General features: G+C 50.7%; 1 protein-coding gene and 1 pseudogene across 5 annotated transcripts in view; one reads left to right on the top strand and one right to left on the bottom strand.

The window, feature by feature from the left end:
* Positions 1–25,966, bottom strand: part of GRID1 (glutamate ionotropic receptor delta type subunit 1) — a 661,002-nt gene that overhangs the window by 170,250 nt on the left and 464,786 nt on the right. For all 4 annotated transcript variants that reach the window (XM_080640032.1, XM_080640034.1, XM_080640033.1 and 1 more), the window contains one exon: positions 23,371–23,490. In XM_080640032.1, the coding sequence (XP_080496158.1) occupies positions 23,371–23,490 (120 nt within the window). The remainder of the gene's footprint in view (positions 1–23,370; positions 23,491–25,966) is intronic.
* Positions 12,453–13,755, top strand: LOC308234423 (nuclear prelamin A recognition factor-like; annotated as a pseudogene). Its single transcript has one exon. The product of its transcript is annotated as a nuclear prelamin A recognition factor-like (transcript).

Raw genomic sequence — 25,966 nt, 5'->3', positions numbered from 1 at the left:
GGCAGCCACGGAGCTGGAGAGAGCAGGAGGCTTGAGTTGCCCCCAGCAATGGAGGAAGCCAAGCTTCCTCCACTCAAGGCTACAACGTTTCAATTATAGAAGATAAATAAATCCCATATCCCAGGGCCTCTGCTTGGGTCGCCGGGGGCTGTGACTGGCCTGCAAACCACCACAGGCCACTCTCCCAGGCCGCCCCATGCCCCAAGGGAACCCCCACCCTGATCTGGGACACCCTTCAGGGAAAACCAGCCGGCCCCCACCCATGCACCAGGCCTCTATCCTATCTAATAAAAGAGTAATATGCAGATTGACCATCACTCCAACACACAAGATGCTGCCCCCATGTGGTCAAAGATGGCTGCCCCCATGTGGACACAAGATGGCCACCACAAGATGGCCAGCAGGGGAGGGCAGTTGGGAGGGACCAGGCCTGCAGGGGAGGGCAGTTAGGGGTGACCAGGCCAGTAGAGGAGGAAAGTTGGAGGTGACCGGGCCTGCAGGGAAGGGCAGTTGGGGGGGACCCAGGCCTGTAGGGGAGAGCAGTTGGGGGGGACCAGGCCTGCAGGGGAGGGCAGTTAGGGGTGACCAGGCCTGCATGGGAGGGCAGTTAGGGGCAAACAGGCTGGCAGGGGAGCAGTTAGGCATCAATCAGGCTGGCAGGGGAGTGGTTAGGGGGTGATCAAGCTGGCAGGCAAAAGCGGTTAGGGGCAATCAGGAAGGCAGGCAGGCGAGCAGTTGGGAGCCAGCAGTCCTGGATTGTGAGAGGGATATCCGACTTCCTGTTTACGCCTGATCCTACTGGGATCAGGCCTAAATGGGCAATCAGACATCCCTCAAGGGGTCCCAGGTTGGAGAGCGTGCAGGCGGGGCTGAGGGACACACACCCCATGCACAAATTTCGTGCACCGGGCCTCTAGTATCCTAAATAAGACTTTAAATATTGTTCCAAAAAGATAAACCCTAAAATAAAATAAAATAGGTCTTTAAAAATATTCAAATAATCCAAAAGAAGGCTAAAAAGCAGGCATAGAGTACCAAGATGAAAAGAGAACAAATAGAATAAATAACTAATTACAGGCTTACTATCAATAATTAGCTCAAATAGTTATGGTCTAGACCAGTGGTCCACAACCTTTCGGACCTCACAGACCACCAGTGGTCCACAGACCACCGGTTGGCAACCACTGTCTACACACTTCGATGAAATGACAGATATTGACAGAATGGGCAAAAATCAATGCCCTACTAATAGCTGCCTGTGAAAGTCACAATTCAGACATCAATGCCAGATAGGATGAAAATAATTCAACTTACTAAACTCGGCGGAATGGGCCAAAGCAGAGTGCACTGCTTTGTAGAACCAAATGCTTATCCTATCTAATAAAGAGGGAATATGTTAATTGACCATCACACCCTCACAAAGATGGAAGTACCCACAGAGCCAATAAGGAGGGAATATGCTAATTGACTGTCACGCCCTCAAAGATGGTGGCGCCCACAGCCACAACATGGTGGCGCCCAGTCCCCTCAGCCCCACTGGGGCAGCAGGTGTGTGGCACGGCTCGGTCCACCCCCTGGAGGGTCCAGCCATTCCACACACCTGCCTCCAAAGTCACCCAGTCCCCTCAGCCCCCCAACCGCCCAGGGCCGGCCTGAGGTGCAGGCAAGCCTCGGCTATCAGCTACCCAGCCACCCAGGGCCGGCCCAAGGTGCAGGCAAGCCTTGGATGGTGGCTGCTCAGCTGCCCAGGGCCGCCTGAGGCTCAGGTAACCAGGGCCGGCCGAGGCTTGTGCTGCAGGCAGTGGCAGCAGCAGAGGTGTGATGGGGGTGTCGCCTTCCCCTGTCACCAGGTCACCTCCCACCCCTGAGGGCTCCCAGACTGTGAGAGGGGCAGGCCAGGCTGAGAGACTCCCCCGCCCCAGTGCATGAATTTTCATGTACTGGGCTTCTAGTCCTATATAATAAAAGGGTAATATGAAAATTGACACTAAGGGTGAAACGAAGGGTCGCTATGACGTGCACTGACCACCAGGGGGCAGACGCTCAATGCAGGAACTGCCCCCTGGTGGTCAGTGCACTCCCACCCGGGGAGTGCTGCTCAGCCACAAGCCAGTTTGACAGCTGCGAGCACAGCAGCGGAGGTGGGAGCCTCTCTGACCTTCTCGGCAGCACTAAGGATGTCCGACTGCGGCTTAGGCCCGCTCCCTGCAGGGAGCGGGCCTAAGCTGACAGGTGGACATCCCCTGAGGGCTCCCAGGCTGCCAGAGGGATGTCTGATGGCCAGCTTAGGCCCTATACCCCGAGGAGTGGACCTAAGCCGGCAGGTAGACATCCCCCAAGTGGTCCCGGACTGCAAGAGGGCACAGGCCAAGCTGAGGGACCCCCACAGTGCATGAATTTTCTTGCACTGGGTCTCTAGTATTACATAGAGAATAAAGATGTAAAACAAGTAACTTAAATTTCCAATTTAAGTAATTAGAGAAAAAAGAGCAAATTAAACCCAAAACAAACAAAGGAGGGGAAAATAAAGATAAGAGAAGCAAGCTGTCATCAAATTTGGAAAGAGAAAAGCAATAGAGAAAGCGATGAACCAATGCTGGCACCTGAAGAGCTCAGAGACTGCATCTCTTGCCAGATTGACCAAGAAATGGCAGAAATTACCAAAATCTTAAATGAAAATGGGACATCACCACAGACTTTAAAAAATAATAAAAAAACACTATAAATAATTATATGCTCAAAAATTGAATAACTTAGATTAAAACAATCAGTTCCTTGAAAGATAGGAACTATCATAATCCACTCATGAAGAAATTGATAAGATACCCCATTATCTATTAAAGATATTTAATTTGTAGCTAAAAAAAATCTTTCAAAAAAGAAAACTTCAGGAACAAAAGGTTTCATTGGTGAAATCTACCAAACATTTCAGGAAGAATAATACCTACTTTATATAACCTCTTCCAGATACAGAAGAGGAGGGAACACGTGTATGTGTATAATCCAACACTGATTGTATAAACCAAATAGTAATAACTGGTGGTTACTAAAAATATATGTAGATTCACAGTTATGAGAGAGAAAATAAAATGTTTAAAATAATTTACATTAAGGCAAGAAAGAAGATAAAAACAATATGATGCATACGGATCAAACAGAAAACAAATAGGAAAATGATGACCATAAGCCCAAGTAAATTAGCTGTTACTTTGAATGTAAATAGACAAAAACCCCAACCAAGAGTCTAGAATTGTCAGAGTAAATTTAAAAAATCAATAATTAGAGGGTGCAAGGGGTGGTGGTAGGGGGTTGTGTGAAAAAGGTGAAGGGATTAAGAAGTACAAATTGGTAGTAACAGAATAGTCATGGGGAGGTAAACTACATCATAGGGAATATAGTCAGCAATCTATACTAATAAAAGGGTAATATGCTAATTAGACCGGGTCGATTGGACATCTTCCAGACGTCCAACTTCCTTCCGGACAGTTAGGGGGGGATCAGACTGGCAGGGGGGCAATTAGGGGGTGACCAGGCTGGCAGGGGACCAGTTAGGGGGCGATTAAGCAGGCAGGTAGAGTGGTTAGGGGCGATCAGGCAGGCAGACAGGTGAGTGGTTAGGAGCCAGCGATCCCGGATGGCGAAAGTAATGTCCAACTGGATGGGGCCTAAACCGGCAGTCAGACATCCCCCAAGGGGTTCTGGATTGGAGAGGGTGCAGGCCAAGCTGAGGGACCCCCACCATGCACAGATTTCGTGCACCGGGCCTCTAGTCTATAAAAATAAAAGGCTAATATGCAGTGTCCCCTCCGGAGTTTGACTGGGAGACTAGGAGTTCAATCACTCGCTATGACATGCACTGACCACCAGGGGGCAGCACAAAACAATGGAAGGCCAAGCCAGCAGCTGGAAGGCCCCAATCAGCCCTGATCGCTGGCCAGGCCTATGGACCCTACCTGTGCATGAATTTCATGCACCAGGCCTCTAGTATTCTAATAACTGTGTATGGTACCAGGTGGGCACTAGAAATATTGGAGGGATCACTTAGTAAGTTCTATAATTGTCTAACCACCATGCTGTACATCTGAAACTAATCCTATATAATAAAGAGGTAATATGCAAATTAACTGTCATGCCCTCACAAGATGGCTGCCTATGACCAGGCCAGCAGGGGGGTTAGTAAGGGACGACCAAATGACTGAATAGTAGGCTGGCAGGGGGGCCATGAAGGGCAACCAGGCCAGCAGAAGGGAGCAGTTGGGGGCAACCAGGCTGGCAGGGGGGGCAGTAAGGGGTGACCAGGCTGGTGAGGGGAGGGCAATTAGGAGTAACCAGGCCGGCGGGGGGGCAGTTAGGGGCAATCAGGCCGGCACACAGAGTCAGTGAGGGGCAATCAGGCCGGCATGGGGCGGGGGGGCAGTTAGGGGCGACCAGGCAAGCAAGCAGGTGAGCGATTAGGAGCTAGCAGTCCCAGATTGTGAGAGGGATTTCTGACTGCCAGTTTAGGCCTGATCCTGGGGATCGGCCCTAAACCAGCTGTCGGATATCGCCCAAGGGGTCCCAGATTGGAGAGGGTGCAGGTTGAGCTGAGGGGACCCCCCGACCCCGCACAAATTTCATGCACCGGACCTCTAGTACAAAATAATATTGAATGTCAACTGTTAAAATAAAATGAACAATTACATGCTGCTTAAATGAAACATCTTTTCCATGTGAGGAAAATGTTTAGAAATAAAATAATAGAAATGATTGACCAATAAACATTATGCATAATAAGTAATGCCAGCTATATTATAAAATGAAGAGATTTTATGGCAAGAAATATTAGTACACATATGATAAAAGATCAGTCCACAAACAAAACATCAAATTCTAAATCTGTAGATCCCCAATAACAGCTTCAAACCTATCACTCAAAACTAAACCAAAATAAAAGGAGAAACAGACAAATCCACAGTCTCAATAGGAGTTGATAAGAGAGAGCACACAGTCTTTTCAAAAACTCAGGAAATACTTGCCCGTGCAGACCACAGGATGGTCATAAAGGAAGACCCCGACTTGCAAAGAGCAAAGGTCATTCTTAAGTTCTCTGATCATGATGGAAATAGGTCAGAAACCACTCATTAAGATGGCTAGAAAATCTCATCCACTTGGAAAATAAGTAATATTCTTCTAAATAAAACCATGGGTCAAAAAAAATTAAAAGGAAATCAAATAATGTTTGAGCCAGATAATGTTGATAATAATATGTCAAAATGTGTGGTTTGTAGCTAAAACAATACTAAGAAGGACATTCACAGCTATAAATGAAAAGAAGAGAAACAAAACATAAATTACCTAACCATGCATATCAAGAAGCCATTAAAAAATAGCAGGTTATAGTGAAATAAATTAGAAAATAAGAGAACATACATCAATAAAAAATTTTTAAACATAAAAAGTAATAAACAAGTCAAAATTTGCTTTTTTCAAAGAATAAAAAGACAAAATGCTAATATCTAAAATCAAGAATCTGACTCTGGCTGGGTAGCTCAGCTGGTTAGCATGTTGCCTGGTAAGTCATGTTTGCAGGTTCCATCCCTGGTCAGGGCACACACATGAAGTAAGCGATGAATGCATAAATAAGTGGAACAACAAATCCTCTCTTTCTTCCTCTCTCTCTAAAATCAATAAATTTTAAAAATCCAGAATAAAAAGGATAATATATGTTGTGCCATTATATTTGACAATTTAATGAGCAAATTCTTTAAAAAATCACAACTAAAAAACTGACTCAAAAAATAATATAAGTCCAGGCCGGCGTGGCTTAGCTGGTTGGTTGGGCGTCCTCCAGTACACCGAAGTGTTGCCAGTTTGATTCCCTGTCAGAGCACATGCCTGGGTTACGGCTCAATCCCTGGAAGGGGGTCGGCAGGAGGCAGCTGATGGATGCTTTGCTCTCACATTGACGTTTCTGTCTCTCCCTCTCCCTTCCTCTCTGTCTCTAAAATCAATAAAAACGTATTTAAAAAGAATATCGGAGCCTCAAGCAGGATAAATACAAAGAAATACACATCAAGACATTATAATAACATTACTGAAAACTAAAGATGAAAAAACAATTCTTGGAAGCACCCAGATAGAAATTATCCAGAAGAAAATTGATTTAAGGGCCCGTGGATTGCTAAACTGAAACCGTGGAGGTCAGTAGAAAATGGCACAACACTTTTCCAGTGCCAGAGAAACGAGCTCTCAACAATAAACCCTGTATCTGGCAAAGCTATCCTTCAGGAATGAAGAGGAAATAAAGACATTATCAGATGAAGGAAAATGAAAACAATTTGTGGCTAGCAGGCCAATCCTTAAAGATGGGCTAAAGGAAGCTTATTAGGCAGAAAATGAAATGATAAAAGCATTCTTAGACCATCGAAAGTAAGAAAGAGCAGAAATATGAGTATATATAGTAGACTGTCCTCATTGTTATAAGTCACATTTGATGATTTTAATAGAAATTATCACAACATCTGATACTCAAGACAATGAGAAGGAGGTAAAAAAGGTTCACATGACATTTTAAATAGTAAAATGTTGATGCCAGCAGACAGGATAAGTTGCACAGGTGTTGTGTAACTTATGCCCAGAGCATGCGCGCACACACACACACACACACACACACACACACACACACAGGAGTCCAGCTAATGGAGGAAATCTGAAACTGAATCAGATGCATGGATTGTAGCAATGTCACTACCCTGGTTTTGTTGTTGTACTGCAGCGTAACAAGATGTTATCCCTGGGAGAAACTTAACAACAGGTGTACCGGATCTCAGGACCTCTCTATACTATTCACTACAATTGAATATAAATCCACATTCACCTCAAAATAAAAGTTTAATTTTAAAAAATTCAGAAAAGGAAGAGAAATTAGAAGGCACCAACATTTCCAAATATTGACACATAGTATAAAATAATAATAAGACAGGTATAGTATTCATGTAAAAAAAGGAATGAACAGCATCAAAAAGAAAAAATATCAATGTGATTTACCACTTTAACAAAAAAAAGTGAGAATATAAATTATACAACAGATGTAAATGAGCTTTTGACAGAATATAATATGAATTCTTGACAAAATTGTTAGTAATTGTTAGGAATTAAATAAATTTTCTCAATATGAGAAAGGAACACCAACCAAAAAAATATAGTAAACATAAGATAAAATTGTGCATTATCAAAAGCCATCCTCTGAGATCAAGGATGCTCACATCACTGCAACTCACATTACTACATCAATTAAACTTGAATTAAAGACACTAAGTACTGTAAAAGGAAAGAAAAATAAATAAGAGCATAAAAATAGGAAAGAAAAATAAAACTTATTTTTCATAGATGATGGGATTGTGCATATAGAAAATTTTAAAGACTCTACAGGTAAACTATTAGAATAAATCAACAAATATGGTTAGTTCAAGAGGAACAGGTTTAACATACAAAATCAATTAATTTCTATATGTACATAAAAAATAAGTAGAAAATAAATTGGAATATATTCTACATATAATATCATCATAAACATCAATATCTGGAGAAAATCAAACAAAAGTTATTCAAGATCTCTACAGAGAAAGCAACAAAATTTTCCTGAGAAACCAACGAAGACCTAAATAAACTGAGGTGTACCCTATGCTCATGAATCAGATCACTCAGTGTCGGTAAGATGTTAACACTTCCTAAGCTGAACTGGCGTCCATGAAATCTCAAATTCTCAGGTTTTTTGTGGAAAATAAAATTTAATGTTGAAATGTATAAGAAAATGCAAAGGGCTAAGAATCGCTAAGTCCATCTTCAAGAAAAGGAAAGAGCTAGAGGACTTCCACCTGGAGATCAAGAGCGAGTGTGAAACCGATCACTCCACCAGCATCACGTTGGTGCTCACGGAGCTGAATGGCCAAAGGGAATGGCAGCGCCTGCCCAGAGGCTGCCCCACATGTACAGTGGCCTGGCTTGGGAGCAAGGCAGCATGCAGAGCGGTGGGATCCGAGCTGTGTGGGTTCTTTCAGTGATGGCATTGGGTCAATGGCCATCTGTATTTTTTTCATATCTCGCCTCCACACTCATACCACACCCAGAGATCAATCCCATATGTAATGAAGATAAATCCCAGATGTAATGCAAACGATGTGACATATAAAACAAGAAACATTTAGAATAAAATATAAGATACTATCCTGCGCACATTTCCCCCTGTTCCCTCTGCCTCCTATGGTCCCATGCTTTCCAGTGGGGCCTGCGTGGAGGGCCCTGTGTGATGGGCCCTGTGTGGTGGGCCCTGTGTGGTGGGCCCTGTGTGATGGGCCCTGTGCAGTGGGCTCTGTGTGGTAGGCCCGTGGGGTGGGCCAAAGGGGTGGGCCCTTGGGGTGGGCCCTGTGTGATGGGGCCTATGTGATGGGGCCTGTGTGATGGGCTCTGTGTGGTGGGGTGTGTGTGATGGGGCCTGTGTGATGGGCCCTGTGTGATGGGGCCTGTGTGATGGGCTCTGTGTGGTGGGGTGTGTGTGATGGGGCCTGTGTGATGGGGTGTGTGTGATGGGCCCTGTGTGATGGGGCCTGTATGATGGGCCCTGTGTGATGGGCCCTGTGTGATGGGCCCTGTGTGATGGGCCCTATGTGATGGGACATGTGTGATAGGTCCTGTGTGGTGGGGCATGTATGATGGGCTCTGTGTGATGGGGTCTGTGTGATGGGGCATGTATGATGGGGCCTGTGTGTTAAGCCCTGTGTGGTGGGGCCTGTGTGATGGGCCCTGTGTGATGGGGCCTGTGTGATGGGCTCTGTGTGGTGGGGTGTGTGTGATGGGGCCTGTGTGATGGGGTGTGTGTGATGGGCCCTGTGTGATGGGGCCTGTATGATAGGCCCTGTGTGATGGGCCCTGTGTGATGGGCCCTGTGTGATGGGCCCTATGTGATGGGACATGTGTGATAGGTCCTGTGTGGTGGGGCATGTATGATGGGCTCTGTGTGATGGGGTCTGTGTGATGGGGCATGTATGATGGGGCCTGTGTGTTAAGCCCTGTGTGGTGGGCCCTGTGTGATGGGCCCTGTGTGGTGGGGCCTGTGTGATGGGGCATGTATGATGGGCCCTGTGTGTTGAGCCCTGGTAGGTGGGGCCTGTGTGATGGGGCCTGTGTGATGGGCCCTGTGTGGTGGGCCCTGGGTGATAGGCCCTGGGTGATAGGCCCTGTGTGGTAGGCCCTGGGTGATGGGCCCTATGCGATGGGCCTTGGGTGATGGGCCCTGTGCGATGGGCCCTGTGTGGTAGGCCCTGGGTGATGGGCCCTGGGTGATGGGCCGTGTGCGATGGGCCCTGTGCGATGGGTCCTGTGCGATGGGCTGTGTGTGGTAGGCCCTGTGTGGTGAGCCCAGTGTGATGGGGCCCGTGTGGTGGGGCAGGCAGCCTCCTCCTAGGAACTGTAACACACCACCTCCCAAGAGCAGGCAAGCATCTCCGGATCTCTTGCCCTCACCCTCCGTGGATAATGATGAAAACGACTCTAAATCGCAGTGAGAATGAGTGAGCTGAAGGTACTTGCGATGTCCACGGTGAACCTCATAGAGGAGCTGAGCACAGGAGGCAGACAGAGGGGTAGCAGAGTGCCCTAGAGTCCAGGTGGCTCCTGTGAGTGTAATGACTGGAGGGAGCGCCAGAGAGACCGGGCGCTGTGCTCCATGCTGCTGACAGCAGGGATGTGATCACTTTCTGGAAAAGATATTCTTGTGATTTACTCACGATTTAGGCTCTTTTGGGTATGAGTGTTACACTTCAAATTATATTAGAAAAACTACTAGGATTAAGCCACAAGTCTCTCCAAAATAAAATAGCATTCCAAAATTAGAAAGAATAAAAATAAATTATTTAACATCTCATGGAATACATTTTAAAATTAACATAAAAGGTTTAAAATGAACAATAACTAGGCAGTACGGATACAGGAAGGAAAATAATCCATTAATTAAAGTAATACACAACAGAACTGATTAAACCAATTAGACCTAGCTTTTATCAATCAATAAAAAAAAATCTGTGAAGTCTAAGGAGAAATAAAGGGAGCCAACACAAGTGCACAATAGTAGGGATGAAAAGAGAGATTTTTTTCATTATTTACTAACAACATATGTAGATTAACAATGAATTTGAAAGGGCCAATCATATTGCCAGCTTTTCTGTAGATTACTAAAATGACTCAAGGAAATGTAAAAATCAGGAACGAAAGTTTCCAAGATATCAAAGTAATAGCCCCAAGACCAACCACGAGCCGGTAATGTCACGTTAAATTCTGTCCGACTGTCAAAGGCTCTGTCCGTGCATGTTAGGATGGGAGCACGCCAGGTGTCACAAACGCCAGGGCCCTGCCGCGCAGGCAGCTGGGGGAAACCTCAAAGCCAACTGCAATGATAGCAAAGCAATGGCCATTCCACGAAAACGAGAAGCCAGGGTCAACTCCTGGGACAGTGGCCCGATTTTAAAAAGGAGATACAGAGAGGAATCACCCTTTCTTCCACATGCTGCTCTTTCCGGGCACAGCAGGTGAACTGCTACAGCCACGTGAAGCTGAGCCAGCGCAGACAGTGCCCTGAGAAGACGAGTAAGAAGACGAGACAGAGACAGAGCCTTGGCCCTGGGCCCTGAACCTCTGCACTGGCCGACCCGGAGCCACCAGAGCGGCAGGCCGCTTTTTGTGTGAGATGTTGAGTTTTCCGCATTATTTAACCCACTCAAGACGAGCATTCTGTTACTTGCAGACAAGTTCAGTCTCACAATGTGCAAAGATAAATTAAATTTAAGTTGAGAGGGAAAAATGTAGAGAAAAGAGTAAGAATTTTTTTTAACCAATGAGGAGATAAGTAAAAATTAGTAGAAAATAGGAAAAAAGTGACATTCAAATCAATGGGGAAAGGCAGGATTCTGGACAAATGGTAGTAGGAAACATTACTGAAAAATGTAAAAGCTAGGTCATCACACCACAATTTATCCCAAATCAACTCAAGTGGATGGCAGATTTCACTGAAATAAAATCAAACCAAAAAAAAAAAAATCCTACTGGAAGAAAGAGTGGGTGAAGAGTATTTACTTTGCAAGTGAGGAATGACTTTCTAAGGAATACATACACAAATTTCTAAATGTCTGTATATGAAAATATTTTCTTAATTCAAAGGCAAACAATCTATGAGTACAAAATATTTGACACAAAGGTGTTATGAGTTGGTAAGAAAAATTTCATCCCCGATATAAAAGAGCAAAGGACCTGAGGTATAAGTTATAAAATATGAACTTCAAATGACCAATGATTATATTTTTAAACATATAATCCCATAAGAAATGCAAATTTAGCAACATTATTTTTCATACAGCTACCAAATTAGCAAAATGTTGAATATACACTGAGTGGCCAGATTATTATGATCTCTGAACGCATAATAATCTGGCCACTCAGTGTATATTCTATATAATAAAAGGTTAATATGCAAATTGTCCCTTCGACCAGGAGTTCAACCAGCAGGCAGGCCGGCCAACTGCCCATGCTGGCTGGACCCCAACTATGCACGAATTCATGCACCAGGCCTCTAAAATACACACACACACACACACACACACACACACACACACACATCCTGAGTGGCCAGGTTATTATGCGTTCAGAGATCATAATAATCTGGCCACTCAGTGTATATCACTCAACTTTTTGAGCATCGAATAAAACAAACTTCCATATACTACTGGTGGATGTGAAAATTATTAAATCTTTCTATAATCAATTTGAAAATATGTATCAAGTACAGAAAGAGTCTTAAGAATTATTATCATTGGTTTGGCAATTTCAGGTCTTTACAATACAAGGAAATAAATACAGATGTAATAACATTGTGTATGTTCTGGGTATTCACTACAACACTATCTATATCTACATCTATAAAAAGCCAGTGTCTGTGACAACCAGGAAAACCGGTCACCATAAGGAGCATTGAGCACCTCTCAGTCCAGCCCTCTCCACCCCCCCACCCCCGGCCCTCAGGCTCTGATTGATCAGGGGATGGTTAACAGGGAACCAGAGTGTGTGGCACCAGGACTGGTAAGCAGCTGTAACGCAGGCCTCTTGGTCCCTCCTCCCGGCCCTCAGACTCCAATCAATTGGTGGCGGAGGCGGGGCCGAACTGGGGACTGGCTTCCTTAGTAGTCCTGCAGGTTCAATCTCCAGAAGACAGGCCAGGCACCAATGGACCAGCGCCTCCGGCACGATCCCAACAGCACTGCCGGCATCTTGGAACTCAGCCTCGGGCATTGCGGCCGCTTCCCCTCCCTAGACGCTCCACAAGGAAGAAAGGATACCCCCGGCAGTGCCAGGAGCGACCAGCGGTGACTGCTGTCCCCCTGCTTCCTCCAGGTCACTCGAGCTGGCCCCCGCCCACCCTGCTCCAGATGAAGTGTGAGCACTGCACACGGAAGGAATGTAGTAAAAAAACAAAAACCGATGACCAAGAGAATGCGCAGTCAACGTCCGGAGTCCGGCTCAGGAGAACGGAGAGAAGGGAGAATTCCATAAGGTGGCTGATGCCAAGATATTTCTGAGTGACTGCCTGGTGTGTGACAGTTGTGTGACCGCAGAGGAAGGAGTCCAAGTTTCTCAGCAGAACGCCAAGGACTTCTTCCGTGTTCTGAACCTTAATAAGAAATGTGATACCTCACAGCACAAGGTGCTGGCAGTGTCCGTGTGTCCTCAGTCTCTGCCTTATTTTGCTGCTAAATTCAGCCTCAGTGTCACTGATGCATCCAGAAGGCTCTACAGGTTCCTCAAAAGCCTTGGGGCGCACTGTCTTTGACATGAAGATAGCTGCGGACTTCAGCATCCTGGAGAGTAAGAAGGAATCTGTGCGTCGGGACTGCCAGCACCGTGAGGAAGAGCCCCGGCTACCCATGCTGACCTCTGCCTGCCCCGGCTGGGACGGATATGCAGAGTGTGTGCTGGGTCACCCCATCACCCCCACCTCTGCATGGCCAAGTTTCCCCAGCAGATCGTGGGCTCTCTGGTGAAGGATTACTTCGCCAGACGGCAGAACCTGTCCCCAGACAAGATTTTCCACGTCATTGTGGCCCCGTGTTGTGACAAGACACTGGAGGCCCTTTGAGAAGATGTTCCCACAGCTTTGCATAGTTCCCAGGGTGCTGACTGCGTGTTACCCTCAGGTGAAATTGTCCAGATAATGGAGCAAAGTGACCTCGCCTCAAAGGACGCCGCCATGGACACTCTGGAGATGTGACGGAGGAGGAGGTGAGGCTCCACGAGGGTGCCAGCTCCGACGGGTACCTGGCGCACATCTTCAGGCACGTGACCAAGGAGCTGTTCAACGAGGACCTGGGGTGCTCACCTACTGCACCCTGAGGAACAAAGACTGCCAGGAAGGGACGGAGAGATTCTGCTACGCTGTGAGGCTGCTTACGGCTTTCAGAACATCCAGAAGTGGTCCTGAAGCTGTAGAGGGCCAGTTCCCCTGCCACTTCGTGGAGGTCCTGGCCTGCACCAGGGATGCCTAAGCGGCAGGTGCCAGGCCCAGGCGAGAATGGCGTGTGAACAGGGCACTGCTGCGGCAGATGGAAAGCATCTACGCCGCCATCCCGGTGTGGCCCCCGGAGACCAGCGTTCATGTGCAGGAGCTGTACCAGGAGTGGCTGGGGTCGGGGGGGCAACTCCCCCCGGGGCCAGGCGGTCCTGCACACCGCCTAGCAGGGCCCAGGGCAGCCTGCCAGGACATCAAGTGGTAAAGGTCCAGCAGATGCCCGGCCTGCAGGCCGCCTGAGGAGGGGTGTCAGACACGTGAAGGAAAGGCCTAGCATCTCTGCAATCGCTTTGGTTTTCAGAATTCCCTGCTCCCCGTCTGTCGGCTCCCTCCCTCTGAGGGGCACTGTTGTCCTCACATGGGTGCAACTGGAATACTGTATCTCGAGAGGATTGCCCCAATGTACATATCCTTTTATCCGACGATGAAAAAATCCCGAAGAACAAGAATGGAGACAGACTACTGTCCTTTAGGCTTAAAAAAAACCCAGAAGGGTCCTGCGAAGAGCTGAGACTGGGTTCTGTCCACACGCCTCAGAGAGATTGGATGAGGAAATGGCCTGGTTTGGCCCTGACTTTACCCACTATGTTACTCTTGAAGGTGTCTTTGCCACAATGTGAATAAACTGCCACCTTTTGGAACAGGGGCTCATACGAAAGTCTGCATTCCCATCTTTTCTTGAAACAGATCTGTGTTCTGCAGCTGTGGCCACCATCCTGAGACCAGGTCCTGTCGACCAGGTCCTGTTGCTGGGAATCAGGGGGCACTGGAGTGGAGGTCCTCCCCGCCCCCCGCCCCGTGCCCTTTTACATTCAGGGATTGAGCTGAACTCACTTTGGGGGAGGCCTGGCCAGGGTGACAGGTGTCACAGATGGAAGGATGGAGAATGGAGAGGCGGACACCCTGCTCAGTCCCTCCCTGGGTGGGGTCAGGCAGATGAAGGCCGGCCAGCCCGCCCCACAATTGGGTGAGATAGCGTCCTCTGTGTCCACCTCTCACCGTGTGGGCCCGGCCACTCCCCTCAGCTCCGGGCAGCCCTCTGAGTTCCACGCCAGCACGCTCTGCCCTCACATGCTGCTCGCCGTAAGTGAGAAGGAAGAGAGCAGTTGGCCCACAGACAACTACACAAGCATATACGCAGCCACCACAGAGCCCAGCACCGGTGCACGTTGGGGCCGTCCTGTGATGTGAGGCCTGTGGCCGGCCTGGGGTTGGTTTCTAGAACATTTGGATTTAGTTACCATGGGGGTGACATTCTTCTTGAGCCCCTCGGCCTATTAGATTTCCCTCATTCATGTGTGATTGCACCTGTGTACCATCTGGGTTGATAACTGGTACACTGTGTGAAATTACCTATTCTCCGCTTTCAGTCTATTTACAGTGGGGTTTCATCCTCTGTGGTAATGTAGATCCATTTCTGATTATGGAATAAACAGTTCAAGTGTCAAAAAAAAAAAGTGGCTGCCAGGTGGCTCCTGACAACTGGTGGGACCGTCTGTGGGACGGATCCAGATCCCAGGCCAGCAAGGGCATCCCACCGCCCGCCTGGAGGGCCAATCGGGTCCTGGCTCCCCCCCAACCCCCCACGGGATCCTACTTGTGCACAAATTCATGCACCGGGCCTCTAGTTCTATAATAATATGGTGGAAATGCCTAAACAGTCATCATATAGGAAGATAAAACAAGTGTAAGTTGAGTAACATGTTCCCATTAAAAATCATAGTGAAAAGATTAAAGAAATGTGGAAATACTCCCAATATAGCGTTAAGTAGGAAAGTCAGGCTACAAATGTATGTGCAATAAATAGCAATTTGAGAAACAGACCTATCACCATCTACCTGCATGCATAGAGGAGGGAAAATAAAATGCACCAGAAATGCTAATAGTATTTCTTCCTCGGTTCAGAAATTAAAGCTAACTTCTTTATTCTTCTTTTCATTTATCTGCATTTTCTAAACAATCTACCCCAAATGAGCATATATTGGCACTATCTCAAAAAATGACAAGTGCGATTTAAAATGAAATAGTACTTAATTGTATCTTTCCCCAGTCCCTTTCCTTGGGGGAAGCAGCAGGGTTTGTTTTGGGTCTCGACTCTGTTAAAAGCCGTTCTGCACAAGAGTTGGGAAGGGTAACATTTTCTGGGGAAATATGCTGCAAGGATGCTAATCCGTGATGGGCTGAAGTCTGCAATGCACTGCGCACAGCCGGGAGTCTATAGAGCAGCTGAACAGAGACTCCGCTCAGTTCTCGGCTGGACCCTCCCACCCCAACGCACCCCTGCAGGCCTCAGCCACTGCAGGCTCCAGTCCCGACGCCAGCTGCTGGGAGTCCCCCTGCGCTCTGAGAGGTGCTCCGACTCCGACTCCATTACTGAGAGCATCCTGCCTGCGGGCCGGTGCCTCTTCCACCTGGCCTCGCCCTCAGAGCTCCTGAGCCCTGGGAACGTGGGACACTGTAAAGCAGGGTAGTAGACCTGGGCAAGAATGGTGATGACGGGAGCACTCTGAGCTGGAGGGCTGGGGTCCCCGGCCTGGCGATCGTTGCATGATGAGCAATCATCCCTCTCAATTAGCAGCAGCACGCGGCCTCCTGCGGACATGGCACCAGGGGAGCCTTTGATTCCCAGCAAAGCCAGCCTGTATGAGGATCAAACCCACAGAGGAAACAGGAGGGCCTTAAGCCAGTAAAGGAGAGGGAAGCCTCCAGTCCCTGGTGGGACGTGGGGAGGGAGTGGAAAGTGGGCAGAGGAGCATGAGGGAGTTCAAGGAGGGTCCCCCCACCTCTTCCTTCCAGCCAGCTCAGCCACTACATAGTCAAGTCTCTGCAGCCTCAGGGCCGCGGTTTCCCAGCCGGCGCTACTCAGCACCCGGAGACCAGGGCTGGCTGCTGTGCAGGGAGCTCGGGACCCACCTGCACCTGCACCTGCGCCGAGCCTGCCTCTGCGCTAGGGAATATATGTGGTTCAGGAAGCTTCTGCTGGGACAGACTTCCTAGGACTAGACAGAAGCTTGAAAACCACTGAACAAATGCCTTTTCCAGTCTCCTGGTCCCAACGCCATTCTCTTCCATGGAAAGCAGCAGCAAACAGCCTATTCTCTCGTCAGGGTGCCCTTTGCCCCACAGGCCTGCCTGCGGCCGCCTACACCCACCCCCTGCTGAGGGAATAAGGTTCAAAGGGCCTCAAGAAGTTGGCCCTCTTGCCCAGATTGCACATACCAGGGACCCGTGTGAGCGGGAAGAGGGAGCGAGTCTCCCATGCCAGCAGCATCAGGACACGGAGGGCAGACGCCCTGGGCAACCTGCCAGAAGAGCAGGCTGTGCTGCTGGGGGGACTCCAGGCAAGTCACGCTCATGGGAAAAGACGACCAAGTTGCCTCCTCCCATCGACAGCATCAAAGGAGCCTCCAAATGAAGCCTCGTCGAAGGTGAAGCCAGGCCTTTCTGGGTCCTCAGTTGTGAGAAGGAGCTGACATATGTTCGCAGCTGGGCACTGCCCAGGCACAGAGCCCTCCCGCCTTGGCCTGAGGCCTGGCCCTGTCCCAGGCCTGCCTGGTCTCACTGCTCCTGTGGGGTCTGGGCTAGAGGGCTCAGAGGAAGTCCCATCTGCCCAGCTATTGGCCCAGCTGCAAGGAGAGTGCCCATTGCCAGTCCTGCCGCAGGGCCACTGCCCAGAGCCCACTGTCCAACCAGGAGCCCTGGCAGCTCCACCTTCCATCCGAGAAAATGACGCCCAGAGAAGTGAAGTGGCTACAGAGTGTCAGGGCCGAGCCAGGAGCCACGCAGAGGTCCCCACAGTGAGACCACAGAGCTGTGAGGCACCTCGGCCCACAGGGGGTGCTGCGGCCCCGCTCAGTTCCCCTCGTCCTGTCCTACACAGCTCCCCATGCCCGCCTTCGGGACTTTCCCAGAGGGGCCCCCCACTGACGCGGCCCAGCTCACCATGTCATAAGCAAAGGACACCTGCAGGGCCAAGGCCATGGGAAGCCCCTCTGGAGATTTCCATCTGAACAAAGAGGAAGCTGATGGGAATGAAAGCCCAGCAGGAACAGCCTGTGCCAGGGCAAATGTGGGCCGCGACCCAGGAGCCACGCCTGCCCCTGCCCAGCGCTGCTGGGTGACCATCCTGCTGACAGCTCCAAGCAGACACAGATCAGGAATGTGCTGCCCAGAGTTCACTGCCAGGGGGGCAAAGGCCCGGGGCCGCCCAGCATTCCCGTGGAGGAGAACTCTTCCCGGAGAACTGAATGAACCGGTCCAGCCCTGTGGGGAAGGGAGTGGACACCCTCCGTCCTCCCCAAGGCTGAGTAAGCACCCTCTCTCGGTGCCACTGAATCTAAAACATCTGGGTGACCCTCCCTGAGACTCACCTCCAGAATATTTACTTTGAGAAAACATCCCTTTTCTCCCAATTTAAATGAGCACTCTTGGTTTAAATCTTAAAGAAACTACTTGGTGTCTTGGGTTTTTGTGTCTATGTTTATTTGCTGTAGTTATTTTTAAATTAGCAAATAGATAGATAGATAGTAGATACATAGATAGATAGTAGATCGAAAGGTAGACTGACAGACACAGACAGATGATACATAAATAACACATTAGAATACATACACACAGTAAGATATACTATGTCATCTTTGCAGGACCCAACCCAGATCCCACGTGACAGCACCTGCCATCTGTGCAGCTGGCTCCCCCAGCAGCTCCCCAGTACCACAGGAGGTGCCCAGAGGGGCTCCTTGGAGTGGCCCCGCCTCCTCAGACGGACTGAACTTTGCATGCCTTTCTGTGCCTCAGAACCCTAATCCTACCCTCAAATCTGCTACCCACCCCACTTTATTTGTATGCCACCCCAATTTCCCAGCCTATGCCTCACAGCCCCACCTCTCACAAGAAGCCCAGCTCAGCCTGCCTTTATGTATGTATGTACTTATTTATAAATATATTTTTGTTGATCTCAGAGAGGAAGGAAGAGGGAGATAGAAACATCAATAATGAGAGAGAATCATGGATTGGCTGCCTCCTGCACTCCCCACATTAGGGATTGAGCCTGTAACCCGGGCATGTGCCCTGACCAGGAATCAAACCATGACCTGCTGGTTCATAGGTCGACACATCAACCACTGAGCCACGCCGGCCGGGCTCAGCCTGCTTTAAATGATGACTTTTAGCCGGGACATGCTCTGCCCCAGGCCCTCTCCTCGCTCCATCCTGAAACCACCGGGCCTTGCTCCAATGAAATCCAGTCTGAATCACAAACATTTGCTAGGATAAACCCACTCCTGCTTTCCAGATAACTTCTCCTTAGCAGCATTAAGCTGCCAGGCAGACAGATAACAACTGGGATATGCAGTTATTAAGGGCAGATTTTAAAATGACAAAGGATGTATTTTAGAATAAAGCCCACTTGAAAATCAGCTTCTCTCCCAGCTCAGTCACATCCCGCTCCCTGCTCAGAGGCTCCTTACACTGAGCAGTTCCAGCTCAGGGTGTTGGAGGAGCGTTGCTGTGGCAACCAGAGGCCCAGGCACCTGAAGCAGGAAGTGGAGGGTGCTGCCTCCCCTTTCAGGCCCCCGGAGTGGCCAGCATGACCCCCATCAGCTGCAGAGATGGGGCAAAGGTCCCACAGCCAACACTCCCACCCACTGTGGGGACCCTGGGGTTAGCTGAACTGAGGGGGTTGGCAGCCCAGGAGCCCACACACAGCCTGCCTGTCATCACCGTGCGGTGCACCGAGGCATGCTGGCAAGGACCTGCAGGCACGGATGTCACTTCCGCAGGCAGCTGCACGCAGCAGGGGCCTTTCACACGTGACTGAGGGCCCAGCCCGGGTTCCCTGACCAGGTGGGAGCCCAACCCAGGCAGTTCCTGGCCCAGGCCGTGGGACCACCCAGCCCCAGCCCTCCACCAGCCTCACAGCTCAGGCATCCCGACACCCTGGACATTCCAGGGCACACCTGGCCCACTGGTGTCACACCGTCGACGTCCACCTTCTGTGATGCCACAAACAAGCCTTTGAGCGTCAATGTCTTCAAACCACGTGGGTCACCACTGCCTCTCAACCAGTTACTGAGCCTTCTGTCATCTTTACGACCAACCATGCCCTAACCTTCCATCACAGATGGGTGGAAAGTCCTGCTCCATAGCACACTGACCCTCAGCCTCCCTTGGGACAGTCCCTGCCCACGCTGTGCCTGAGGGCTGCTCCTCAGTGCCACCAGACTCACACCCTCACCACACACGCCGTCCTCCGGCCAGGTCCCCAGGGAGCACAGCTGAGTCCCCTCACCTAGATTCTCAGCACCCATCGAAGGACCCTTGCTGCCCCGCACTGCCCTCAGCCAGTGCCAGGAGCCAGGCGGGAGGCTCTGCCAGCTCTGCCTCGTCCTGCTGAGCGTGCACCACGCTTCCCCACCCCGCAACTGTCCTTGGTAGAGACATCTTTCTCTCAAGTGCACAGAAAGTGTGTGACTGTGAGTGCACACATGTGTGACTGTGTGTGCACATGTGTGACTCTGTGTGCCTGTGCACACATGCATGTGACTATGTGCACATGCATGTGACTGTGTGACTGGGTGTGTGCATGTGAGTGCACATGTGTGATTGTGTGCACATATGTGACTGTGTATGCATGTGTGTGGATGTGTGTGACTGTGTATGACTGTGTATGCATGTGTGTGGATGTATGTGTGTGTGGATGTGTGTGACTCTGTGTGTGTGACTGTGTGTGTGTGTGGCTGTGTGTGTCCCTGTGTGTGATTGTGTGTGTGTGGCTGTGTGTGTCTGTGTGTGTGTGTGTGTGGCTGTGTGTGACTCTGTGTGTGACTGTATATGCATGTGTGTGGATGTATGTGTGTGTGGATATGTATGATGCTGTAACTATGTGTGTGTGGCTGTGTGTGTCCCTGTGTGTGACTGTGTGTGTGTGTGGCTGTGTGTGTCCCTGTGTGTGATTGTGTGTGTGTGGCTGCGTGTCCCTGTGTGTGACTGTGTGTGTGTGTGGCTGTGTGTCCCTGTGTGTGACTATGTGTGTGTGTGGCTGTGTGTGCCCGTGTAGCTGTGTGGGTATGTGGCTGTGTGTGTGTGTCCCTGTGTACGTAGCTGTGTGTGTATGTGTGTCGCTGTGTGTGTGGCTGTGTGTCCCTGAGTCCCTGTGTATGACTGTGTGTGTATGGCTGTGTGTCCCTGTGTGTGTAGCTGTGTGTATATGTATGCAGCTGTGTGTGTGTAGTTGTGTGTGTGTGTTTGTGGCTGTGTGTCCCTGTGTGTGTAGCTGTGTGTGTATGTGTGTAGCTGTGTGTGTGGCTGTGTGTGTGTATGTGGCTGTGTGTCCCTGTGTGTATAGCTGTGTGTGTATGTGTGTCACTGTGTGTGGCTGTGTGTGTGTGGCTGTGTGTCCCTGTGTGTGACCATGTGTGTGTGTGGCTGTGTGTGCCCCTGTGTGTGATTGTGTGTATGTGGCTATGTGTGTCCCTGTGTGTGACTGTGTGTGTGTGTGACTCTGTGTGTGACTGTGTATGCATGTGTGACTCTGTGTGTGTGTGTGTGTGACTCTGTGTGTGACTGTGTATGCATGTGTGACTCTGTGTGTGTCTGTGTGTGTGTGGCTGTGTGTGACTCTGTGTATGGCTGTGTATGCATGTGTGTGTCTGTGTGTGTGTGTGTGGCTGTGTGTCCCTGTGTATGTAGCTGTGTGTGTATGTATGTAGCTCTGTGTGTGTAGTTGTGTGTGTATGTGTGTGGCTGTGTGTCCCTGTGTGTGACTGGGTGTGTGTGGCTGTGTGTCCCTGTGTGTGGCTGGGTGTGTGTGTGGCTGTGTGTCCCTGTGTGTGACCGTGTGTGTGTGTGGCTCTGTGTGCCCCTGTGTGTGATTGTGTGTATGTGGCTATGTGTGTCCCTGTGTGTGACTGGGTGTGTGTGTGGCTGTGAGTCCCTGTGTTACTGAGTGTGTGTGTGTGGCTGTGTGTGTGTATGTGGCTGTGTGTCCCTGTGTGTGACTGGGTGTGTGTGTGGCTGTGTATCCCTGTGTGACTGGGTATGTGTGTGGCTGTGTGTGCCCCTGTGTGTGATTGTGTGTGTGTGTGTGGCTGTGTGTGACTCTGTGTGTGACTGTGTATGCATGTGTGTGGATGTGTGTGACTCTAGTGTGTGTAGCTGTGTGTGTGTCTGTGTGTGTGTGTGGCTGTGTGTGACTGTGTATGGCTGTGTATGCATGTGTGTGTCTGTGTGTCCCTGTGTATGTAGCTGTGTGTGTACGTATGTAGCTGTGTGTGTGTGTGTAGTTGTGTGTGTGTGTGTGTGTGTGGCTGTGTGTCCCTGTGTGTATAGCTGTGTGTGTATGTGTGTCACTGTGTGTGTGGCTGTGTGTGTGTGTGGCTGTGTGTCCCTGTGTGTGACTGCGTGTGTGTGTGGCTGTGTGTCCCTGTGTGACTGGGTGTGTGTGTGTGGCTGTGTGTCCATGTCTGTGTCCCTATGTGTGACTGGGTGTGTGTGTGTGGCTGTGTGTCCCTGTGTGACTGGGTATGTGTGTGGCTGTGTGTGCCCCTGTGTGTGATTGTGTGTGTGTGTGGCTGTGTGTGACTCTGTGTGTGACCGTGTGTGTGTGTGGCTGTGTGTGACTCTGTGTGTGACTGTGTATGCATGTGTGTGGATGTGTGTGACTGTGTGTAGCTGTGTGTGTGTGTCTGTGTGTGTGTGTGGCTGTGTGTGACTGTGTATGGCTGTGTATGCATGTGTGTGTCTGTGTGTCCCTGTGTATGTAGCTGTGTGTGTACGTATGTAGCTGTGTGTGTGTGTAGTTGTGTGTGTGTGTGGCTGTGTGTCCCTGTGTGTATAGCTGTGTGTGTATGTGTGTCACTGTGTGTGTGTGTGTGGCTGTGTGTCCCTGTGTGTGACTGCGTGTGTGTGTGGCTGTGTGTCTCTGTGTGACTGGGTGTCTGTGGGGGGCTGTGTGTCCATGTGTGTGTGGCTGTGTGTGACTGGGTGTGAGTGTGGCTCTGTGTCCCTGTGTGTGACTGGGTGTGTGTGTGGCTGTGTGTCCCTGTGTGTGACTGGGTGTGTGTGTAGCTGTGTGTCCCTGTGTGTGACTGGGTGTGAGTGTGGCTGTGTGTCCCTGTGTGTGACTGGGTGTGTGTGTGGCTGTGTGTCCCTGTGTGTGACTGGGTGTGTGTGTGGCTGTGTGTCCCTGTGCATCCGTGCCGAGTGCATGCCAGGCTTTAATGCTGGTTAGAGGAGCCTGTGGCTCCTTCACATCGTGAGTGCTTCCAATGGTGGCTTATCCTTGGGGCTTCCAGCCCTGGGCCACAGCAGCCCCGTGCTCCACCCTGAAAACCCCCACAATAGCAGGAGAGGGTCACGGAAAGCCCAGGCCTGCCACTTGCATGAGCACCAAATAAAACGGACGAACCCGAGTTATGAGCCTGCGTGCCCCTCATTTCTCCCTACAGGGGCCCCAGCACCTCCTCCTGACTCGCTTGCCCGCTCATGGCCTTGTCCACTCCTGGACCGGAGAACACTCTCTGGCTGTACCTCTCCTGCCTTGGCCACCGTCACACTGGGCCTGCCGTTGGGCTTATCCCAGGGGCTGTGGGAAAGCGTGTGGCCCTTTCCGCCTCACCGGAGCCGCAGGCTGGCCCTCCAGGCCCCACTGTGCGGAGACCACACGAGCAGCACTTTGGCTCTTTCTGGTCCACAGTCTCAGAGCCTCCTTCCCATGGTGCCATGAACACCACACAGGGCCTGGGCCCTGCAGGGGGAAGAGGGCGCGGCGCCCTGCAGCTCACCTTACGCATGTCTTTGCCGAAGGTCTCACTGTAGGTTGTGCCGAGGATTTCAAACTGGACATAGGGGTTCGAGCGATCCTCCCGAAACTCCATCACCCCTGTGAGGCCAGTGATGTGACCCTGCAGAGAGAAGGACAAACCATCGAAGAGTTAGGCATACATAGACGGGGGAGGGTGGGGAGGGGACCCCAAGGCAAGGGAGACCAAAGTGGTCACTGAGAAGTAAGCACGGTCTGGGGGCACGCCTGCGGTCCTGGGCCTCCCCGCGGGCCAGCCCTTCCCAGGCCCTTGCTCACGGGGAACCCCTCATGCGTGCACCCATCACTGATGCAGTCAGCAGAATTATAGGGCTGCCCCATGCCATACCCGGTGCTGGTGTGTCCCTTACCCCCTGGAGCTTACAGTCCACCCCTACACCCTGCCCCACAGGCTCACTTAGCCTGAGCCAAGCGGGACATCCAAGGTCAATAGAGCACACATACACAGTCACACCTGTCAGACACATGGTGGAAGCTGCAGGGCAGCCAGCACAAGAATGAGGCCATGCCCAGCTCAGGCCTGGGCATGGCCACCTGTGCCGCATAGCAAGTCACCTCCCACCTCCCTGCTTCAGCCTGGAGTAACTAGACCCCATCAGGTGCTCCAGGACCACAGAGAAGTCACAGCATGGTGACTGCAGACACGCATGGTGCGCATGCCCAGCGCCTCTCCCATGGTTCAGTGGGCTCTGCAGGAGCAGACAGAGGCTGGGCTAGCCTGTGGTACGCCCCCTTCTTTCTTCAAGTCTGGGAAGGGCTCTCATCCAGCCATGACCTCCCACAGACTGGGAGCTGGGAAGGTCCCAGAGACTGAGCTGGCCCAAGAGGGCCCCCAGTCGCTGTAAAAAACAGTGCTCACTGCTGTGGAAACCACACGCGGTTTGCTGTCATTAAAGCTCCCAGCACAGGAGATGTCCTTAAATGCTCTTTAGAAGCCTCTAAAGCCAATCCACCCTAACAAATCTCCTGTGGATTAGGCAATTCTCTTCCAATCCAGCCTGCCACCTGGGTGTGCTGCTCAGCATGCCATCACGGGTGCAGAGAACCTGCACATGCACACATGCGGACACACCCCTATGAGCATGTCCCCACATGTGTGCACACATGAACACACACACCTACATATACCAGGCCAAGCACAACCACAGACATGTGTGCACACATGTGTACATGTGCATGTGCACACATCCAGATGTCTACCTACGCCCATGTTTGCATATGTCCACATGTATCTGCACACACATGCATACACATACAGACATGCACGTACATACACACCCAGATGAATGCACCTGCATGAACATGTGTGTACGCACATATAGTAGTACATGCACACACATACACAGCTGAGGTCCTGGCTGATCAGCACATGTGCTGCCACTGAGTCAGCCTCTCTTGCAGACAGCACACATGGGCAAGCAGCTGCTTTTTCCTGAGAGCAGCCCCTGTCCACAGCGGTGCGGTCCAGACCCCAGTGATGCCCAAAGCCCTGGATAGGACCAAAGTCTGATGTACCATGTTTTTCTATACATCCCCATACCTATGATAAAGTTTAATTGATAAATGAGTCACAATAAGAGACTAACAACAATAACCATAACAAGTAGAACAATTATAACAATACTAGTGACCCGGTGCATGAAATTCGTGCACATTAAAAGGGGATTAATTAGAGGAAATAATTTAATATTGCTATTTGCCCTTTCTCTATAATAGAAGTGTCAGAGATGAAAGAAAGTTAGTAAAATGTATATGAAAACCTTCCTCCTGTCAGAGTCTGGGGCACACCACAGGACCCAGAGTCAAGTCCCCGCCCACCCACATGCACCTCAAAATTGCATGAGACCCAGCCCCAGCCAGCCCCGCCTCATTTGGCTAGATCCAGACCTGGCCAGTCCCACCCTTGTCAAGCCCTGCCGGGCAGGGGGTGTAGTCTCAGGTCCCCTAGCCTGGCGCCAGGATGGGGACGGGCCTGAGTTCCCCCAGCCCAGACTGAGGTGGGGGGCATGCCTTGAGGTCCTCCATCAAGCCCCGCCAGGTGGGGGACACGGCCTGAGATCCCCTGTCAAGCCCCACTGGGTGGGGGGCATGCCCTGAGGTCTCCTGTCAAGCCCTGCCAGGTGGGGGGGCACAGCTTCAGGTCCCCCATCAAGCCCCACTGTGCGGGGGCACAGCCTGAGTTCCCCAACCCAGCACTAGGGTGCACCTTGAGGTCCCCCGTCAAGCTCCGCTGGGTGGGGGGCATGGCCTGAGGTCCCCTGTCAAGCCCAGCCAGGCAGGGGGGTGCAGCCTCAGGTCCCCTGGCCCAGTGCTGGGGCAGAGAGCGCGGCCTGAGGTCCCCTGTCAAGCCCCACCAGGTGGGGGGTGTGGTCTGAGGTCCCCTGGCCTGGTGCTGGGGTTGGGGGCATGGCCTGAAGTCCTTTGTCAAACCCCACCTGGTGGGGGGGCACAGCCTGAGGTCCCCCGTCCTGGTGCTGGGGCGAGGGGAGCAGCCTGAGGTGTCTGCACACTTGGAGGTCCCCGTCAAACCCTGCCAGGTGGGGGACGTGGCCTGAGGT

The sequence above is a fragment of the Plecotus auritus genome (genome assembly GCF_963455305.1).
Source record: "Plecotus auritus genome assembly, chromosome: 9".
Taxonomy (NCBI): Eukaryota; Metazoa; Chordata; class Mammalia; order Chiroptera; family Vespertilionidae; genus Plecotus; species Plecotus auritus.
The sequence above is the reverse complement of the archived record's forward strand: the minus strand, read 5'-3'. Positions and strand labels throughout refer to the sequence as shown.